Source organism: Zalophus californianus, chromosome 13 (genome assembly GCF_009762305.2).
Source record: "Zalophus californianus isolate mZalCal1 chromosome 13, mZalCal1.pri.v2, whole genome shotgun sequence".
Taxonomy (NCBI): Eukaryota; Metazoa; Chordata; class Mammalia; order Carnivora; family Otariidae; genus Zalophus; species Zalophus californianus.
The window spans coordinates 5,859,826-5,876,343 of NC_045607.1; the positions used below are offsets into that span (position 1 = coordinate 5,859,826).

Here is a 16,518-nt window from a genome sequence, read left to right on the forward strand (position 1 = left end):
TATTTGTGCTTTAAAACCAGCAAGCACACAGTGTGGAGGGGAAGATACAGCGGACCCAGATCTTTCCAAGGTTTCAGCGGCTCTTTGTCCCTGCTTTACAAGGTCTGGGGGACAAAGCTGAAGAGCGCAGCCCCAGGAGAATGAAGGGCCATGCAGCCAGCCCTTCTATGTAGCAGCAAGGTCAGCATCCCGTATGAGCCTGCCTTTCCCCCAGAGCCTGCACCCAGGCGGCAGCCCCTGGGGAGATCCACCAGGGGACTCACCTCCTCACCACCTTCTCCATCACCCCCGGAGGCCCACCCTGCACCCAGGCCCAGAGAAGCCGGTGCCGGGCGCAGGTGACTCACCCATCACTGTCAGCTGGAAATGCCTCCTGGCTTCCCCCGCCTCGCTCACGGCCACGCAGGAGTAGGTCCCCGAGTCACCAGCTCCTGCTGTCTCCAGCTGCAGGCTGGGCCCCTGTTCCAGGCTCTGGGGCAACAAGGGCTCCCCATCCTTCATCCATGACACTAGGGGCAGGGGGCTTCCCCGGGCTTCACAGGGGAGGACCACCGAGGAGCCGCGGACTACTGCCACATCATTCTGGAACTCCGTGGGCTCCAGGACAGGGGGCACTGCGCAGGGCAAAAGAGTGGGCAGGAGTCCTTTCATTCCGCGCCAGGGGGCCCTCACGCTTGGACCTTCGCACAGGCTGTTCCCACATTGGTCAGAACGCCCTTCTCCTGGACAATTCCTTCTCATCCCCAGTCTTCAGCTTAGACCTCACCTCCTCTGGGAAGCCTTCCCTGAACTCCCCAGGCCAGTTGAAGAAGCCCTCCTCTGTGCTCCCACAGCTCCCTGTCCTTCCCCTGGTGTCACTAGTTGCCCGGGATTGTGGTTGCCTCTTCACAGAGCTGTTCCCTGCACTGACCTCCTGACCACCTCTGCTCCCTGCTGCATCCCGGGGCCTGGTAAGGCCCTGGCACACCACAGTGTCCAACGGCTGCTTGCAAGATGAATGAATGAGCAGCCAAGTGAATCAAAGACAGAGTCTCTGTGTTTGCGCCCTAAGGCCAAACGAAGCACTTATTCTCCATGAAGCCCCTCCCTCCCCGCCATGCCTTGGTCCATACCGTGCACCTGCAAGGTGAAGTTCCTGTCGGTCACGCCAGCTGGGCTTGCGGCCACACAGGTGTAGACGCCAGAATCTGCCAACTGCACCTGGTAAATCCTGAACCCCCCCGGGGAAGGGGGGAGGGGAAAAGGGGGGAGGGGAGGGTGGCTCCATGGAAACGGTCCCTCTTATGCTGTCCCCCGGTGGCTTACCTGCCAGAGAGGCAGCTCGGAAACCCCCACCTGAACAGGCCCAGCCTCTGCCTAACCCCCTTTCTTGGCTCCCCGGGGCCCCCAGAGTAAAGCCCCAGACTCCCTGGCCCCTGCTGCCTTCTCTGACCCCCCTCCCTCTGGGGCCAGACTTCCTGCTTTCCCAATTCCGCGGGCTGCGCTGTCCCATCCAAGGAGTGGGACGCCTGCCTGCCCTCACCCCTCTTCTAGACCATTCCTTTTCACCTTTAAGACTCATCTGAGTCACCTCCCCTGTCTGTGCCCCCCAGCTCCTCTCGAAGTCCCTCTGGCCCCGACCAGTCCTCCTGAGCTGGTCTTGTCAGTGTCCCCCGTGACCCTGAAACATGTCTCTGCTCGGCTCCCAGGACAGCACGCTTTCCTGGAGTGCCTCCTCCACCCTCCCCATCCTCCTGCCCACTTCTCCTTCCTGAGACCTTAGACCCATCCTAATACCAGCCGCCGGGGGTACAGTCCACACTCACACTTGCGGGGGCGGGGGGGAGCTGCAGCCCGTCCTGGCTTCCAACACCGCCTGTTTGCCCACAGCCCCCAAACGTCTATATCCCTGAACTCCTGAGTGGAGTAGCAAACACCTGGCTCACACCCTCCCTGGATGCCTAAGAACCTCTCAAACCAACATATTCAAACAGAACTCGGGTCTCCACTTCAACCTGCCCACCCGCACTATGGTCCAATCTCAGGAAACACCTTCCGTGGACCTCAGCCTTCCAGGTTCCTGGAGGCGGGCTGCAGAGCCTGGCTCCACTCCTCCTGCTTCCCACCTCTGACCACCTCCATCACCATGGCTGTGACCCAGGCCGCACGGCATCCCCCCCTCACCCCCCTCCCGCCCTGCCCTTGGCCCCATGGTCTCTTGTCTACCCAGTAGCCAGAAGGATCCTCTAAAAACCTAAGTCACAACCCAAAAGAATTTAGAGACTTGAACAGATATTTGCACACCCATGTTTATAACAGCATTATGCACAGTAGCCCAAAAGTGGGAGCAATCCACATGTCTGCTGACAGATGAATGAATGAACAAGGTGTGGTCTGTCTGTACCATGGAATATTACTCAGCCTTAAAAAGTCAGGGAATTCTGATACCTGCTACAATGTGGAGGGGACTTGAGGGCATGATGCCGAGTGGGATAAGACCAGTCACAAAAAGAAAAATACCGCATGAGTCCACCGATATCGACGTCCTTAGAGCTGTCAAGGTCATAGAGATAGGAGGTAGAATGGGGGTTGCCAAGGATGGGGGGAGTACGGGGGGAAACGGGGACACGGTTTCAGTTTGGGAAGATGAGAAAGTTCTGGAGATGGATAGGGGTGATGGTCGGATCATTGTGTGAATGTACTTAATGCTCCTGAACTGTACACTTAAAAATGGTTAAAATGGGGCGCCTGGGTGGCTCAGTTGGTTAAGCGACTGCCTTCGGCTCAGGTCATGATCCCGGAGTCCCGGGATCGAGTCCCGCATCGGGCTCCCTGCTCGACGGGGAGTCTGCTTCTCCCTCTGACCCTCTTCCCTCTCATGCTTTCTATCTCTCATTCTCTCTCTCTCAAATAAATAAATAAAAAATCTTAATAAAAAAATGGTTAAAATGATAAATTTTATGTGTATTTTACCATTAAAAAAAATGTAAGTTATATCATGAGGCTTCTCTACTTAACCCCCCCCCACACACACACACACTGGCTCTTCATCTGTCCTTAGGAAAACCTAGGTCTTCTGAAGGACTTACAAGTCCTATGTCACCCGGTCTCCCTTCAATCTCACCCATCCTATTCCTTGAACACACAGGCACATGCCCACCTCAGGGCCTTTGAACTTGCTGTTCCAACACCCTGCCTGGAAGCTCTTCCCCACGGAATTCACCCAGCTCCCTCGCTTGACTCCTTCCACCTCTGTGCAAAGATCACCTTCTCTGACAGTGCCTGTCACTGACCACCCTAAAACACCAGCCTCCCCTGCCACTTCCCATTTATTCTTCACCCTACTTTGTTCTTCAGAGCACATATCCCTAGTGACATTCCTCTGTTACAGCTGTTTAATTTCCATTCTCCTCCCCTGATCAAGCAGCAGTAGGTCAGGGGCTTTAGTTTGCTCACTGCTCTGTCCCAGTGCCTGGAACTGCACCTGCAACAGCCAGCACTCTAAAAGATTTAAGAATGTGTGAAGACTTTGCTCAGAAACCTTCTTCCAGGAAGGCTTTCCTGATTTCCTCCACCCCAAGGCAGGCTGAGTTGGATACAAGCAGATGTCATCACCTGGATCTGTGCCTCCCTCCCTGGGCTGTAAGAGCCTGAGGGCAGAGGCCCCCTTTATCTCTGGAGTTCTATTTGGGGGGTGGGGAACCCTCACTCTCCCCATCATAAACCTCTGTATGTTTATACTATTTTTATTTGAAAACCATTCAGAGGTGTTCTGAAACCCAAGCTGCCTGAAGAGTGGGTCTGGGACCAGGTGGCCCAGGGGCTGAGGAGCCTCTTCCCTACCTGAGCGTGCGGCCAGAGCTGTGAAGGAGAGTGCGCTGGGAAAGCGGGAGGGGCAGGCCGTCCTTGAGCCAGCTCACACGGATGGGCGCAGAGCCCCGGACGGGGCAGGCCATGGTCACCAGCTCCCCGAGCCTGCTCACCAGGGTCCCTGAGCTCTCTGCCCACTGCTCGATGGTGGGAGGGACTGGGGGTGGGTAGAGAGAAAAAGGGGGGTGGTAAGGGGGTTTAGGGAAAGGGTCCGGGTGGGGGAGATGGGCTCCTCTCGGGCAAATTCCAGGAAGCAGCAACCTTCTTGTATGGGGTTCTCAGAGCCACATCCTTGCCAGGTGAGGCTGAAGCCCACCACATGGGGGCACAGGTTCACCCCATGGCTCTATTTGCACCTCCCCTATTCCCCGACTCTCCTGTCGTACCCCGGGGCTGGGAGCGCTTGGGTCTCTGACTAAGAACAGGATGCAGGGGCCCAGAGAGGTCAGAGGATGGCCCGGCTGGGGCTTGAGGCCGGTCTCCTGCACCCTGGCCCCGGCAACCCCGTCCAGATGCCCCGGTGGAGGCCCCACCGTGGCCGGGCTGCCGCAGATGGCGGACCCCCACCTCTCCTCACCCCTCAGCTGCTCACCCAGCACGCTCACTGTGTGCAGCCTGGCGTCCTCCCCGGCCGTGCTGCGGGCCACGCAGGTGTAGGCACCCGAGTCCTCGGCCTTCAGGCCCTTCAGCACCAGGGCGCTGCCGTCCAGGGAGAACCTGCCCGGGGGCAGAGAGCCGAGAGCCGGCACGTAAGGGTCTGTGGGTGATGCCTGGGGACCCGGGAGGGCACAGGTCAGGCCTTACCGGAGGTGGGGGCCCACGCCCTGGTCCAGCGGGCCACCGTCCTTCAGCCAGGTCACATCGGGCGGTGGCTGCCCATCTGCCTCACAGTCCAGCCGCACCTCCTGTCCCTCCAGGACACTGTGCTCCTGGGTGACGCCCGAGCTCCGGATCTGGGGGGCCACTGTGGCAGGTGCTGTGGTGAGGCCCGGGGCCGTGGCAGGGGCTGGCGACGGGGTGGGACATGGGTGGGGGGGAGTGTAGGGGGCAGACGTACCCAGCACAGCCACTACGAAGTCCTTGCGGGCCTCGGCCTGGGTGTTCTTGGCCACGCAAGTGTAGGTGCCAGCCTGGGCGGGCTGCAAGCGACTCAGCTGGAGGCGGCCCCCGCGGGAGACCACACCATGCGCCACGCTGCTCTCTGGGGTGGAGAGACGTGCCAGGCCCTCACCTGCCCAGACCCACCACCCCAGGTGCCGCCACTGGGCCCGGACACGAAAGTCATGTGACTCCTCCGAGCGGGTGCCCATCTCCCGCACTCGCAAGATCCCTGGAACCTTTGCATCACCCACCGGCCTCTTGTACTCACAGGGAAACTGAGGCCCAGCCAGGGGCAGGGTCTCTTGCCGGCTACATCATGACCTTCCTCGGCCGGGTCTCTCATTGCTCTGTGCCTTACAGCCCTTCCCTATTTCCTTCCACTGGGGACATTCCTTGCCAGGATACCCCACTCCCCTTTAGTGTCCAGGACTTGCTCCTCTTCCTGTGGACCCTGGGGCCCACCTCACCCCCACCCTCGCTCCAGCTTCACCCTGCCCACCCCCATCCCCCAAGGCTGCCAATCAGGGTGAACCAGCCACCCACTGACCACTTCCTGGTCCCCATGCAGGTCCCATGAGGGGCACCCCAGGGCCTCTGCTCAGGCTGCACACCCACCCCAGCCTGGAATGGCCCCCGTTCTCTGCAGCCGCACCTCTGCCTGAGCCCAGGCTGGGCCACCCTCCCCCGGGTCCTCACTGGTACAGCCAGTCTCTCAACACAAAATCTACTGAGTAGCTACCGCATGTCCAGCTGTGAGCTTGGGGTTCAAGGCCGAGTAAAGCACAGCCCCTGGCCTCAAGGGGCTCCACGTGCATCAGAGACAGTGAGACACGCGTGATCCTGCGTGACCAGCCCCGTGAAGCCCCTGATGGAGCCGGGAGGGGTCAGGCACGTCTTCGGAGGAGGCAGGTCTCAGCGGGACCAAGTGGGTGTGAACTGGCCAGTAGAGGTGTTCGGGGGGGTTGGGGCAGGTATTTCGGGGAGGAAAGAGCGTGTGCCAAGGAAGGAGGTGGAGAACGGGGCCCGGAGCGGCTCCGCAGTAGGTGTAATTGGAAGAGAAAGGAGAGCGTACGCCCCACAAACACTCGTCCCCGAACCTTCACGGCACTCTGTTCACCACAGCCCCAGGGTGGAAACAACCTGAATGTCCACCAACTGATGAAAAGATAAACCAAATAGGACAGAGCTACGCAGTGGAACGGTCAGCCATAAGAAAGAGTGAAAAAAATTTAATTTAACCTAAAAGAAGGAATGCAGAATGGACACACGCTACAACAGAGGTGGACCTTGGAAACAGGATGCTAAGTGGAAAAGCCCGTCAGAAAAGGCCACATATTGTATGATTCCACTGATAGGAAATGTCCAGAACTGGCAAATCTATAGAGTCAGTGGCCGCCCGGTGCTGGGGTTGGCAGCGGTTTGCGGGGGAACGAGGGGTGTAAGGTAATGGGTGAAGGGTTGCCTTTTGGGTGATAAAAATGTTCTAAAATGGACTGTGGGGCTGGTCTGCGAATATAGTCAAAATAATGGAATTAGAAGCTTTACACGGGTAAATCGTATAGTACATAAATCTCGATAAAGCTGTTTTTGAGAGAGGGAGAGGGGATGGGGGAGGGAAAGAGAGACGAGAGAGACAGAGAGACAGAGACAGAGAAGGGCTTGTGGGAGAAGAAGCCAAGAGCAGCTGGGTGTGTGGGGGCCCGGTGTGGGGCAGGGGGAGGTGGGCTGGCTGAGCCCCGCAGGGCCTCCTGGGCCGTGTTTCTGAGGACTATGGCCACAGGATTTCAGCAGACGAGCGACCGCCTCAGAGCTGCACTTTGAGACCCCTTCTTCCCTGTGTGGAGACGGCACTGGAGGCTTGGAGTGGGCCCAGGACTGGCGTCGGGGCAGCCGGAATGGGAAAGGCCAGGGGCAGGGAGCTGGCTGTTTCCCACCTGACAAGAGGAAGGTTCTGCTGGGGCCCCGGGATGGGAGGAGAAGAGAGCTGGACAGGGATGAAGGCCTAGACAGGGAGGTGAGCGGCAGCCGGGCTGGACAGAGCTGAATTCCAGGGGGAGGAGCAGCTTTGGAGGCCGACGCCAGGCCTGGGGTCAGGCCGGCTGGGCCCTCAGCACCCACCCTGCATCCACCCATCTCGTGGGAGACGACTGTGGCCACAAACACAGGGAGCCTTCGAGCCCCCACGGAAGAGTTCTCAGCATCGGGATTTCAAGGGCCAACAGGGGCGGGAGAGACAGGACACTGCCGCCTTCCATTTTGCCGGGAACAGCGACAACCAACAACTCCTCCCCCTTCGTGGTCACGGCAGCACAGAAAGGAGTATTCGGCACCGAAGGGATGCGATGCACTCACCAACAGGCATTCTGTCCTTCATCCAGGTCACAGCAGGTGCCGGGACCCCGGTCACGTCACAGCTCAGGACCAGGGGGCTCCCAGCCACCTGGCTCACTTTCTCTGTCTTGGGGTTCTCAAACGTTGGGGGCACTGTGGGGGAGATGCCAGATTGCCACAGTCCTGAGACCCTGCGGCCCCCTTCCTTCCACGGGGGCTAGTTAGGGATACCCCAGCAGCTCTTCGTTCTGGTTAGTAGTTGACATTTTATGCTTTGCCATAGGTAGAGATACAGGTTGTTTTGATCACAGCTGTAAATAGAACCTGCATCAGTCTATTTCAAAACATTTACAAAGCAGAGTCCAGAGGGGTCCACTCAGCCCAAGGATGGTGAGTGACTGGCTACTGCACCAGGAGTTCTTAGCCTATGCCAGGGCAGACATCACTAATCGATCCAGACACCCTCTCTTGCTCGGCCAGGAAGAGGTCACACATCCCGGGCAACCACTACCAGTGGAACAAAAATGGCTGTGCTCAGGGTGAATCCCATTTGTCTTCAGGGACCAGATCTTCCCCCTCCCCACCACTCATCAATGTAGCCATCAGGAGAAGGCTTTAAACGGCACACCTGGTGTCAGTAATTCCCAACAATGGTATTCAGTATGGCTCCCGGCTGGATCCAGCCACTGCTCATCTGGTGGAGAGGTCACTGGCTTTGCCTTCTGGGGACAATTTACTTCTGGGGCAATTACAGTAATTTACCTCCACTTGGTAGGCCCTGAGCTATCCACCAGCCTAGATGCTCACTCCTGGGCTTTTGTAGGAGAGAGGTAACGTTCTCTCTCATTTAATCCACTGTTTTGGGATCTCTTTGTTACACAGCAGAGTCTACTCTAACTCACATAACATCTGACCCCAAGCAAATCTGGCTGAGTCTTCATCCCTTGCTTCCCTAGCTGAGCTTCCCCATACCCCCACCTTGAGTCACATCCAGTCAAATGCCATCTGTGCTCCATTCTTCTTTTTTTTTTTTTAAGATTTATTTATTATTTATTTTGAGAGAGTGAGAATGAGAGAGAGAGAGAGAGTACATGAGAGGGGGGGAGGGTCAGAGGGAGAAGCAGACTCCCTGCTCAGCAGGGAGCCCGACGCAGGACTCGATCCCGGGACTCCAGGACCATGGACCTGAGCCGAAGGCAGTCGCTTAACCAACTGAGCCACCCAGGCGCCCCTGTGCTCCATTCTTGGGCTGATGGAGCAGGCCCCCCAGGTGACATGGCCCCAGGACTCCAACCATCTGATCTCTGAGGGCTCCCCTCCCAGGGCTCGCATGCCAGGTTCATGCCTGGCACTTTATAGATACATTCATGGCAGCCCATCAACTGAATGCTTCCCATACATCTAGGGAGGCAGGTACTGCCTTTGCTCCTTTCACCAAAGACAAACCCGAGGCTCAGAGGAATCAAGATGTTCTGCTACACCCCAAGAGCAAGTCATGGGCAGTGCTGTTCCAATCCTGGTCTTTTCAATGCCAAATCCTGTGCCCTACACACTCAGGGCCACTGCCTCTTTCTAGCAACTGCTCTTCCCACCCTGGGCAGCCCTGTGTGCTGCTCAAGGTCCCACGGCAAGGCCCTCAGGCTGGTCCCCAGCTTACCCTGGACAGTGAGGACAAATGTCCGCATGGCCTCCCCGGCTGTATTACTGACTTTACAGCTGTATAAACCTTTATCCAATACCTAGGACAAAGAGCACATGGTGATGGTGTACATGGTGCTGGGATAGGGGTACCGAGGGCTCCCCCAAAACACCCAGGCCACAGAACCTTCTGGAGAAGGGACTCCCCAGATATGCTGGTCCTGCCTGGGAAGCCAGAGGAGATAGGACCCCCTGGCCTTCCCCCAGGAACTTCAAGAAGCAGGAGGGTGATTAGGAGGTAAGTGTGCAGGTTCCAGACCCCCACCCTCCCCTGGGCCTGCCTGGAGGGAAAAGTCCCTCGCTGTGGGGACAGCACTGGGCCAGGAGAGAGGGACCCAGCACCGTTTCCCAGAGGGGCAGCCAATATGCATCCAGCAAACACTTGTGAGTGTCTAATCTACACCAGGGAGGGTGGACAGAGCAAACTCCCAGAGAGTCATAGCCAGAGGGGCCTGGAACAGGCTTCTAGATCCCAGGAAAGCGGAGGCGGGTGATTGGGAACGGACTTGCTCAAGGCCAGTTTGGGACCAGATTGGAGCCCTGTGCTCTTCTCATGGCTTCCGCCTGGGGGCTGCTCATCAACTCACGGTGAGGTCCTGTGGGCTGAGGAGGCGGCGGTCCCCATGCCCTGCCACACGGCTGCCCAGCCCCACCTCCCAGGCTCGCCAGGACCGGCACCCACAGCCACCCACGGCTGCCGATGCCATGGGCTGCTCACCTGGGTGTCCTGGATCTCCAGCCTCTGCCCCCCGAGCAGAGCCTGGGTGCGCTGTGCCAGGACCAGGGGCTGCCCATCCTTGTGCCAGCTCACGGTCGGCTCAGGGAGTGAGTCGGTCTCACAGCTCAGGACTGCTTTGTCCCCGGCCCGGACCACGATGGTATCCTGGGGGCCACTGGGAGGCTGCCTGAAGGTGGGGGGAACTGGGGCAGCAGGTGAGCAGCGTGAGGCACGCCAGCCTCCATGGCTCCAGCCGTGGGTAATGGCCGATGGAGACCCACAGCGTCACATGGAAGAGCCCGCCCCAGGGATGGCACAGACCCAGGGAGTTGGAGGAAGAGAGTCCAGGTCAGCGTGCCAAGGACCTGCTGGGTGACCTGGGCACAGCCTCCTGCCTTCTCTGGGCCTCAGCCTCCTAGATGGGGAGATGCTCCGATGGCCCTCCTGGGCTCTTTCTGACACAAGGCAGGCCCCGGCTGGGTTAGAGCCCTCCCTAGGGGTCCCCGGAGCCCACGTCCTTCCAGCAGACCAATGTAGAAGCCCCCACCCCCACCCCGGGCTGTGAGCCCACAGGGCCTGGCAGTGTCTGACACGCACACAGTAGGTGAACCCACACAAATAAATCAACTGGGCCAGGGCTAAAAGGAACCTTCCGGTGAGTGCTGGCTCACGACAACTTGGGCCAGCTTTTCCCCAGGAGGATTCTGAAGACCAGGAGCCCGGAAACAGGCTCCATGCCGAGAACCTCTGGTCAATCAGGCTTGGGAAGGGCCTTTCCTGGGCCAGCTCCCATGGCTCCCACTGCCCCCTCATTGACTTAAGAGCGCACTGCGTGCCCGGCACGGCTCCGAGGCTCCGAGAGGGAGAGTGACTTGCCCAAGGTCACAGAGGAAATACGTGTACAGCTGAGTCTCAAACCCAGCGTGTCCAGCTCTACAGACCAGGATCTTCCCACCATGCTGCTCAGAGAGTGTGGGCATCCCAGGCTTCCCCAGGGCCAGCTGCCCCTCTCCTGGCTGTGCTGCCTCGGGGTGCGGGGCTGAGGGCTCACTGAAGGAGTGGGGCACAGTGCAGTTTGGGGGGCAGACAGGACATACCCAGCACGCTGAGCTGCACCAGCTTCTGGTCTCGGCCGGCAGCATTGAGGGCCTCACACGCATATATCCCGGAGTCTGACGGCCGTGCCCGGGCCAGCTGCAAGGTGTGGGTGCCTGCCGGGGGAGCCAGCCCCCTTACACCAGAGAGCAGACCCCAGGCCCCAGGCCTTCCCAGACTCCCTGTCTGGTCCCAGGTTGGAGGAAGCAACTCCGACTCCCCACAGAGCCTCAGGCTGGGCTCCGAGCCTCAGTTTACCCACCAGGCAGGAGGAAGATCTCTTTTCCCAGGGAGAGAGCCTGGCTGTCCCGGGACCACGTGACCTCAGGGCTCGGGTGAGCATGGACGTCACAGGACAGGGAGACAGTGCTGTTGACGATGGCAGTGACCTGCTCCAAGTTCGGACCTGTGATTCGTGGGGGGGCTGTCCCCGCAGCCGCCAGGAGAAAGAAAGACCCATGAGAACACATTCCGGCAGGGGGCCGAGAGCCAGAGAGTGGAACACGGCCTTGAGGAGCTCTTGGTGCCTTGCCTTGGCGCATCGTCAAACAAGGCCGTGCAACACACCCTGGATGTCATAGCTGCCTCACAGGTGAGAACACGGGGCTCAGAGATCAGAGAGGGAGAGTCACTTCCCCAAAGCCACTCAGCGGGTCAGCGGCAGAGCTGAAGTATCAATTCGGGCTCAGGTCCTAGACCTGGAGTGCTCTGCGCTGTCATCCCTCTGTCCTTGCGGCCACAGCTGCCCCACAGCTAGAGGCAGAACTCATGGCCAGTGAGATGGAAACCCCCTGCTGGGTGACTTCTCTTGAGCTATATATTTGGGCTGGCCTCCTAGCTCCGCTGGGAGGTTGGTCTGGGGAACGTGTCAGCCCCACGCCAGGGATACAGTACGTCTCAGTAACGGTGCTGTAAGGCCTCGGAGGAGCCGTTCCCTGGCGGCCTCCGATGTTGCCTAAAATCATCTGGGGTTGGCCCGCAGGGATCAGGGTCCCCTCCGGGTCCCAGGAGATGGCCGGCACCAGCTGGGATCCATCCACTGTGCGCCCAGGCCCAGAGCCCAGGATGCTAGAAGCAACGAGGCAGTGCCCCTCCGGGCGGGAAGAGGGGCCGGGTCTGCCCACAAGGTTAACCCAGGGAGTGGGCCACAGCCAGCCCAGAGCACCAGCCCTCAGCTGGGAACCCCCAGGAGCCACTGCTCAGCCCAGCTCACCTTGTACCCTGAGGGTGAAGAGCTTCTCTGAGGAGCCCGCCGGGTTCTCGGCCACACACATGTAGCTGGCGGCGTCGGCCACCTCCGCCGTGGAGACCTGCGGGTGCAGCGAGAAGGTGCCTGGGAGACCCCACAGGCCTGCCGGCTCTGGGCTCCCCCAGGAAGTGCTGTGAGGGCTCCCGGCCACCCCTGTGTGCATGGAGCAGCGCGCAGGGGGCTCCGCGGATAGGCACACCCGCCCCCGCCACATCCCCCAAGGCTCTCTGTGACATTCGGGGCATAGTGTGAGATTGATGGTGGATGATTCCCTGTAGCAAACTACATGGTGCCAACAGTCTCCCTCCGGCCCCAAGCAGGGCCGCTCGGTGCCACGCTGGGCTCTAGCTGGGCGTGCGTCCGTGTCCTTCTCAGGTGCTAAGTGTGGCCCTGTGCTGCCAGCAAGCTGCTCACGTAAGATTATTTGGTGAGCTGAATTAAATCCTGGCTGCGCCAACATGCTTCCAGGCCAAGAGCCTCATTTGGCACAGATAACGGCAGCTCCTTGGTTCCCAGACAAGCAGGACCGGGTCACAGCAGTTTCGGCCTTTAGCCCGAGCTGGGGGTCGCCCTGACCTGCAAGACTTGCCCATCCTCCAGGACCTGCAGCTGTGGGCTCGGGGAGAAGGGCAGCCCATTCTGGAGCCATGAGATGGTGGGCACGGGGTTGCCCAGAGCTGGGCAGCGCAGGCTGACAGTGCTGCTGGCGTTGACAGTCACCTCCTCCACCAGCTCCTCCGTGTCACCCAGGATCACAGGTGGGGCTGGGGGCAGGGGAGAGCAGGGTGAGGAGCAGGCAGCCTGCCTGGGAAAGGTCCCCGGGGTAGGGGGTGGGCAAGGAGGGGAGAGCAGCACGTGGTGCCAGGCTCTGGCGAGGGCGCCCGGTGCCCTCCTCCCCCCGCCCTGATGCAGCTAAGGAATCTGGGGCACCGGGAGGGCTGTGATGGGCTCAAGGTGATGCGGCTAGAAAGCAGGCCACTTGGAATTTGAACCCAGTCCCAGCTTGCGTGCCCTTCGTGATTAACCTCCCAGTGCAGCAGGACTGAACGTGCACTCTGCCTTGACCCCCTTCAGTAGGGATGCAGACCGAAACCCTCCGGCCCCAGGCCGGCCACTCACTCAGCACAAGCAGCTGGTAGTGCAGCCAGTCCTCGCCCACCTCATTGGAGGCCTTGCATGAATACCTCCCAGCGTCTTCCGCACGCACCAGGGGGATCTGCAGGACCCGACCTCCTGCAGGGACACAGGATAGAGACCCGAACGAGGGCAAGGAGGCCGGGGACCCCGAAGACATCACTGCCCAACCTCCTCTGTGAAATAGAGAGAATCAGCCTGCCCTGCTTGCTGTGGGGAAGGCCCCGGGCTGAGCATTTTCCTGGCCTCTGGCTCTGGTGCTCCCCCTCCTCCCATATTACAGATGGAAGAACTGAGGCTTCCCAAGAGTGCCCAGCAGCGCTGAGCCTGGCTCCTCAATGAAGGCAGAGGGAGGGGACAGAGAGCTGGGCAGATGTTCAGGGATAGGCCTTTGGGAAGCAATAAGGCAGCTCCTGGGCTGCGGTGATCAGGGGTGGGGGGTCCTGGGGGGAGTCACCTGGGACCCTCTGTGATTAGGAGGCAGCCAGGGCCAGACCCTGGTATCTCTGCAGGGCTAGAGGTGGTCTCCAGCGGAGCCGGGTTAGGGTCACCCTGTGTTCAGGGTTCTGGGTTGGGGGATCACTGGCCCAGGCTGTGCTGTGCTCATGACCAGGGTTAGGGGCTTGTTACCTGCTGAGCCGGGGACAGAAGCAGGATTGGAGAAACAGTGGCTCGTGTGGGGATCACTTGACACGTGAAATTAATCTATGGTCAGGTTCAGAATGAAGGTCCACTTGTGACCACAACTACTATGTGCCCATGATTAAGGGTCAGTGGCTGGGGTCAGAGGTCAATGGTGGGGTTGGAGGTTAATGGCTAGAACTGGGCGTGGGGTCAGCTGATGGCTGGGATTAACCTCGGGTCAGGATCTGAGGTAGGAATCAGCATGTGACTGAGCTCACTGTGTACCCAGGATCTGGATCAGTGTCCGGGTCCAAGGGCAGTGGCCAGGTTGAGGGGTCAATCAGGGGTTTCTGACAAACAGCTTTCAGTAAGCATTGCCTCTTCTCCATCTCCAAGAGACCGCTATCTTTTGCAAGCACCAAAGTACAAGCCTTGGAATGACCCTATTTGTCTAGAAGCCCGCGCAAACCACCTCATCTCCACCCCCAGCCAGCCCCACCACTGCTCCAGGCCTGGCAGGACACAGGACACAGGACACATCCTAAGCTGAAAGGTCACCGAGTCCCCGCTGATGAGATGATAAACAGGGCTCGACGCCTGGAATCCCCTCCCCCCCCGCCCCCCTCCCCCCCAGTGTGGTCCTCATGAGATCTGACTAAAGGAACTGGCTCCCCCTGCGGAGAAAGACACCAGCGTTGGCCGGTTATCCCAGGACATTACAGACCTTGAGGCCCAGAGGCGGGCACGGCCCAGGTGAGAACCTCGGGTCTAAAAACCAGAGGCAAAGGGGGCCCCCGTTCTTGCCTTCAAATAGGCAAGGAGCATCTAGTCCAGGCTTGCAGAAGGCGGCCAAGGCCCAGAGTGGTTGCGTGGCCTGCCCGTGGTCACACAGCCACACAGGAGAGCTCCAAGGACACGTGAGGGCCGTTAAGGAGCCCAGCTCTGAGGTGGGAGAACCCCGATCCCTGCCTGCAAATGCCCCGAGCTCTCTGTGCACTCTAAACTACCTTGCAGAACAGACACCCCATCTGCGGCCGAGAGTGGCTGGTCTTCCCTGTACCAGGTGAGCTCCGGGGGTGGGATAGCATTGGTGTCACAGTGCAGGTAGGCAGGGTTGTTCTCCACAATCTCCCGGTATTCCGTCACCCCACCCCGGGCCTCTTCTTCCCTGGACAGGATCTCGAAGGTTGCACTGGTGTCGTCCGGCTTCTGGAACATGGGGGGCACTGGGGAAGGGGACAAAGCCATTAGAACACACAGCCGAGGGACGGGGATGCACCTCTGCTCAAAGAGACTCCCGTGCTAGCCTCTCTCAGGTGTGGGGACTGCACGGTTAGAGCAGATCCCTTAGGTCAAGGCAGTTTTTAAATTCACTCATTCTTTCTGCCAGTGTTTATTGAGCAACTACCATGTTTGGCCCTAGGATAAGGTTCCTGCCCTCTGTGGCTCATGTCCTCAAAGACTCCCCATGACATGCTGACACCTCTCAGGGGAGGACACCAGATCCTAAGTTTTAGCCAGAGTTTGTTTATTGGAGCACAGAGGTACAAAATCATTGGCTTTCAGAGGTGGTGGGGGCCCTTGAGGCCCCCTGAGCTGATGACCCACATTTTACCAAGGTAAAACCAAGGCCGGGGGGAGGGCAATGGTGGCCCCAGGCCATGGAGTCAGTTAATGGGAGAGCCCGGGGCCAGGGGCCTGGAGGTAAGACGTGGCAGCCAGCAATGAGAAAGGGAAGAAGCCACCAGGAACAGAGTCCTCCTGCCAGACTGTTCCAGAAGCACGGACATTCCCCACGCCCAGCGCTGGCGCCCCCCATTCCCAAGGGCCCCCACGCACCCTGGATGAGCACACTGAAGTCCTGGTCATCCTCACCGGCCACGTTGCCGGCTACACACAGGTATCGCCCCGAATCCGAGACCTGCGTGGGCTGGATCTGGAGCAGCCGGCCTTCGCCCAGGATGCGGAGCCGCTGGTTGGGCTTCACGGGCTGGGGGTGAGAGAGGGGGAATGATCAGAAATGAGGGGCAGGAAGTACCCAGATGAGCCTACTTATATACATATAGTTTGTAATTTATTTATTTGAGAGAGAGAGTGCGCGTGGAGGGAGGGGCGGAGGGAGAGGGAGACAGAGAATCTCATGCAGACTCCATGCAGAGTGCAGAGCCTAATGCAGGGCTCGATCTCATGACCTGAGATCAAGACCTAAGCCGAAACCAAGAGTCAGACACTCAACTGACTGCGCTACCAAAGTGCCCCAAGCCTACTTATATTTTAATAAAATTTTAAAAATACAACACGAAGTGACGGTAGTGGTCTGGTAATTTTATAACACCAAACCCATATAGCTCAAAAACCGTGAGTTAAATGGGTAAATGTAGAGTTGAATGTTGAGGAGGCCCGTTCCCTACAAACAGCTGGATTTCTTGTTAAAATATAAAGTGGGGGAGGGCCCAGGCCGGCTCTGGGGCCAGGTGCTCCGACGGGCTTCTCTGGAAGGTTCCAAGCAGAAGCAGGGGGCCCCCCGGAGTTTCCTCACTTACCTGTCCATCCTTGTACCAGCTGATAGTGGGTGGGGGCACAGCCCAGCACTCACATTCCAGGGTCAAGGTACTGTTGACCTTGGTCTTCACTTCCTTCACGCTGGCCTCCCCCAAGGGGTCGTCTTTGGAGATGGAAGGGGGGACTGAAAACCACAAGGGAGTCTGAGGAGCAGGCC

At 59.1% G+C, this 16,518-nt stretch overlaps 1 protein-coding gene across 1 annotated transcript in view; it reads right to left on the minus strand.

Moving 5' to 3' along the window:
- Positions 1-16,518, minus strand: part of HMCN2 (hemicentin 2) — a 150,304-nt gene that overhangs the window by 34,213 nt on the left and 99,573 nt on the right. The window contains exons 52-68 of the mRNA XM_027616876.2: positions 16,343-16,485; positions 15,639-15,789; positions 14,807-15,025; positions 13,161-13,274; positions 12,618-12,805; positions 12,006-12,102; positions 11,055-11,216; positions 10,795-10,908; positions 9,698-9,900; positions 8,939-9,020; positions 7,303-7,434; positions 4,907-5,050; positions 4,654-4,813; positions 4,442-4,566; positions 3,823-4,006; positions 1,113-1,210; positions 348-614 (exon numbers count right to left, since the gene is read on the minus strand). Coding sequence (XP_027472677.1) covers positions 348-614; positions 1,113-1,210; positions 3,823-4,006; positions 4,442-4,566; positions 4,654-4,813; positions 4,907-5,050; positions 7,303-7,434; positions 8,939-9,020; positions 9,698-9,900; positions 10,795-10,908; positions 11,055-11,216; positions 12,006-12,102; positions 12,618-12,805; positions 13,161-13,274; positions 14,807-15,025; positions 15,639-15,789; positions 16,343-16,485 — 2,583 coding nt within the window. The remainder of the gene's footprint in view (positions 1-347; positions 615-1,112; positions 1,211-3,822; positions 4,007-4,441; positions 4,567-4,653; positions 4,814-4,906; positions 5,051-7,302; positions 7,435-8,938; positions 9,021-9,697; positions 9,901-10,794; positions 10,909-11,054; positions 11,217-12,005; positions 12,103-12,617; positions 12,806-13,160; positions 13,275-14,806; positions 15,026-15,638; positions 15,790-16,342; positions 16,486-16,518) is intronic.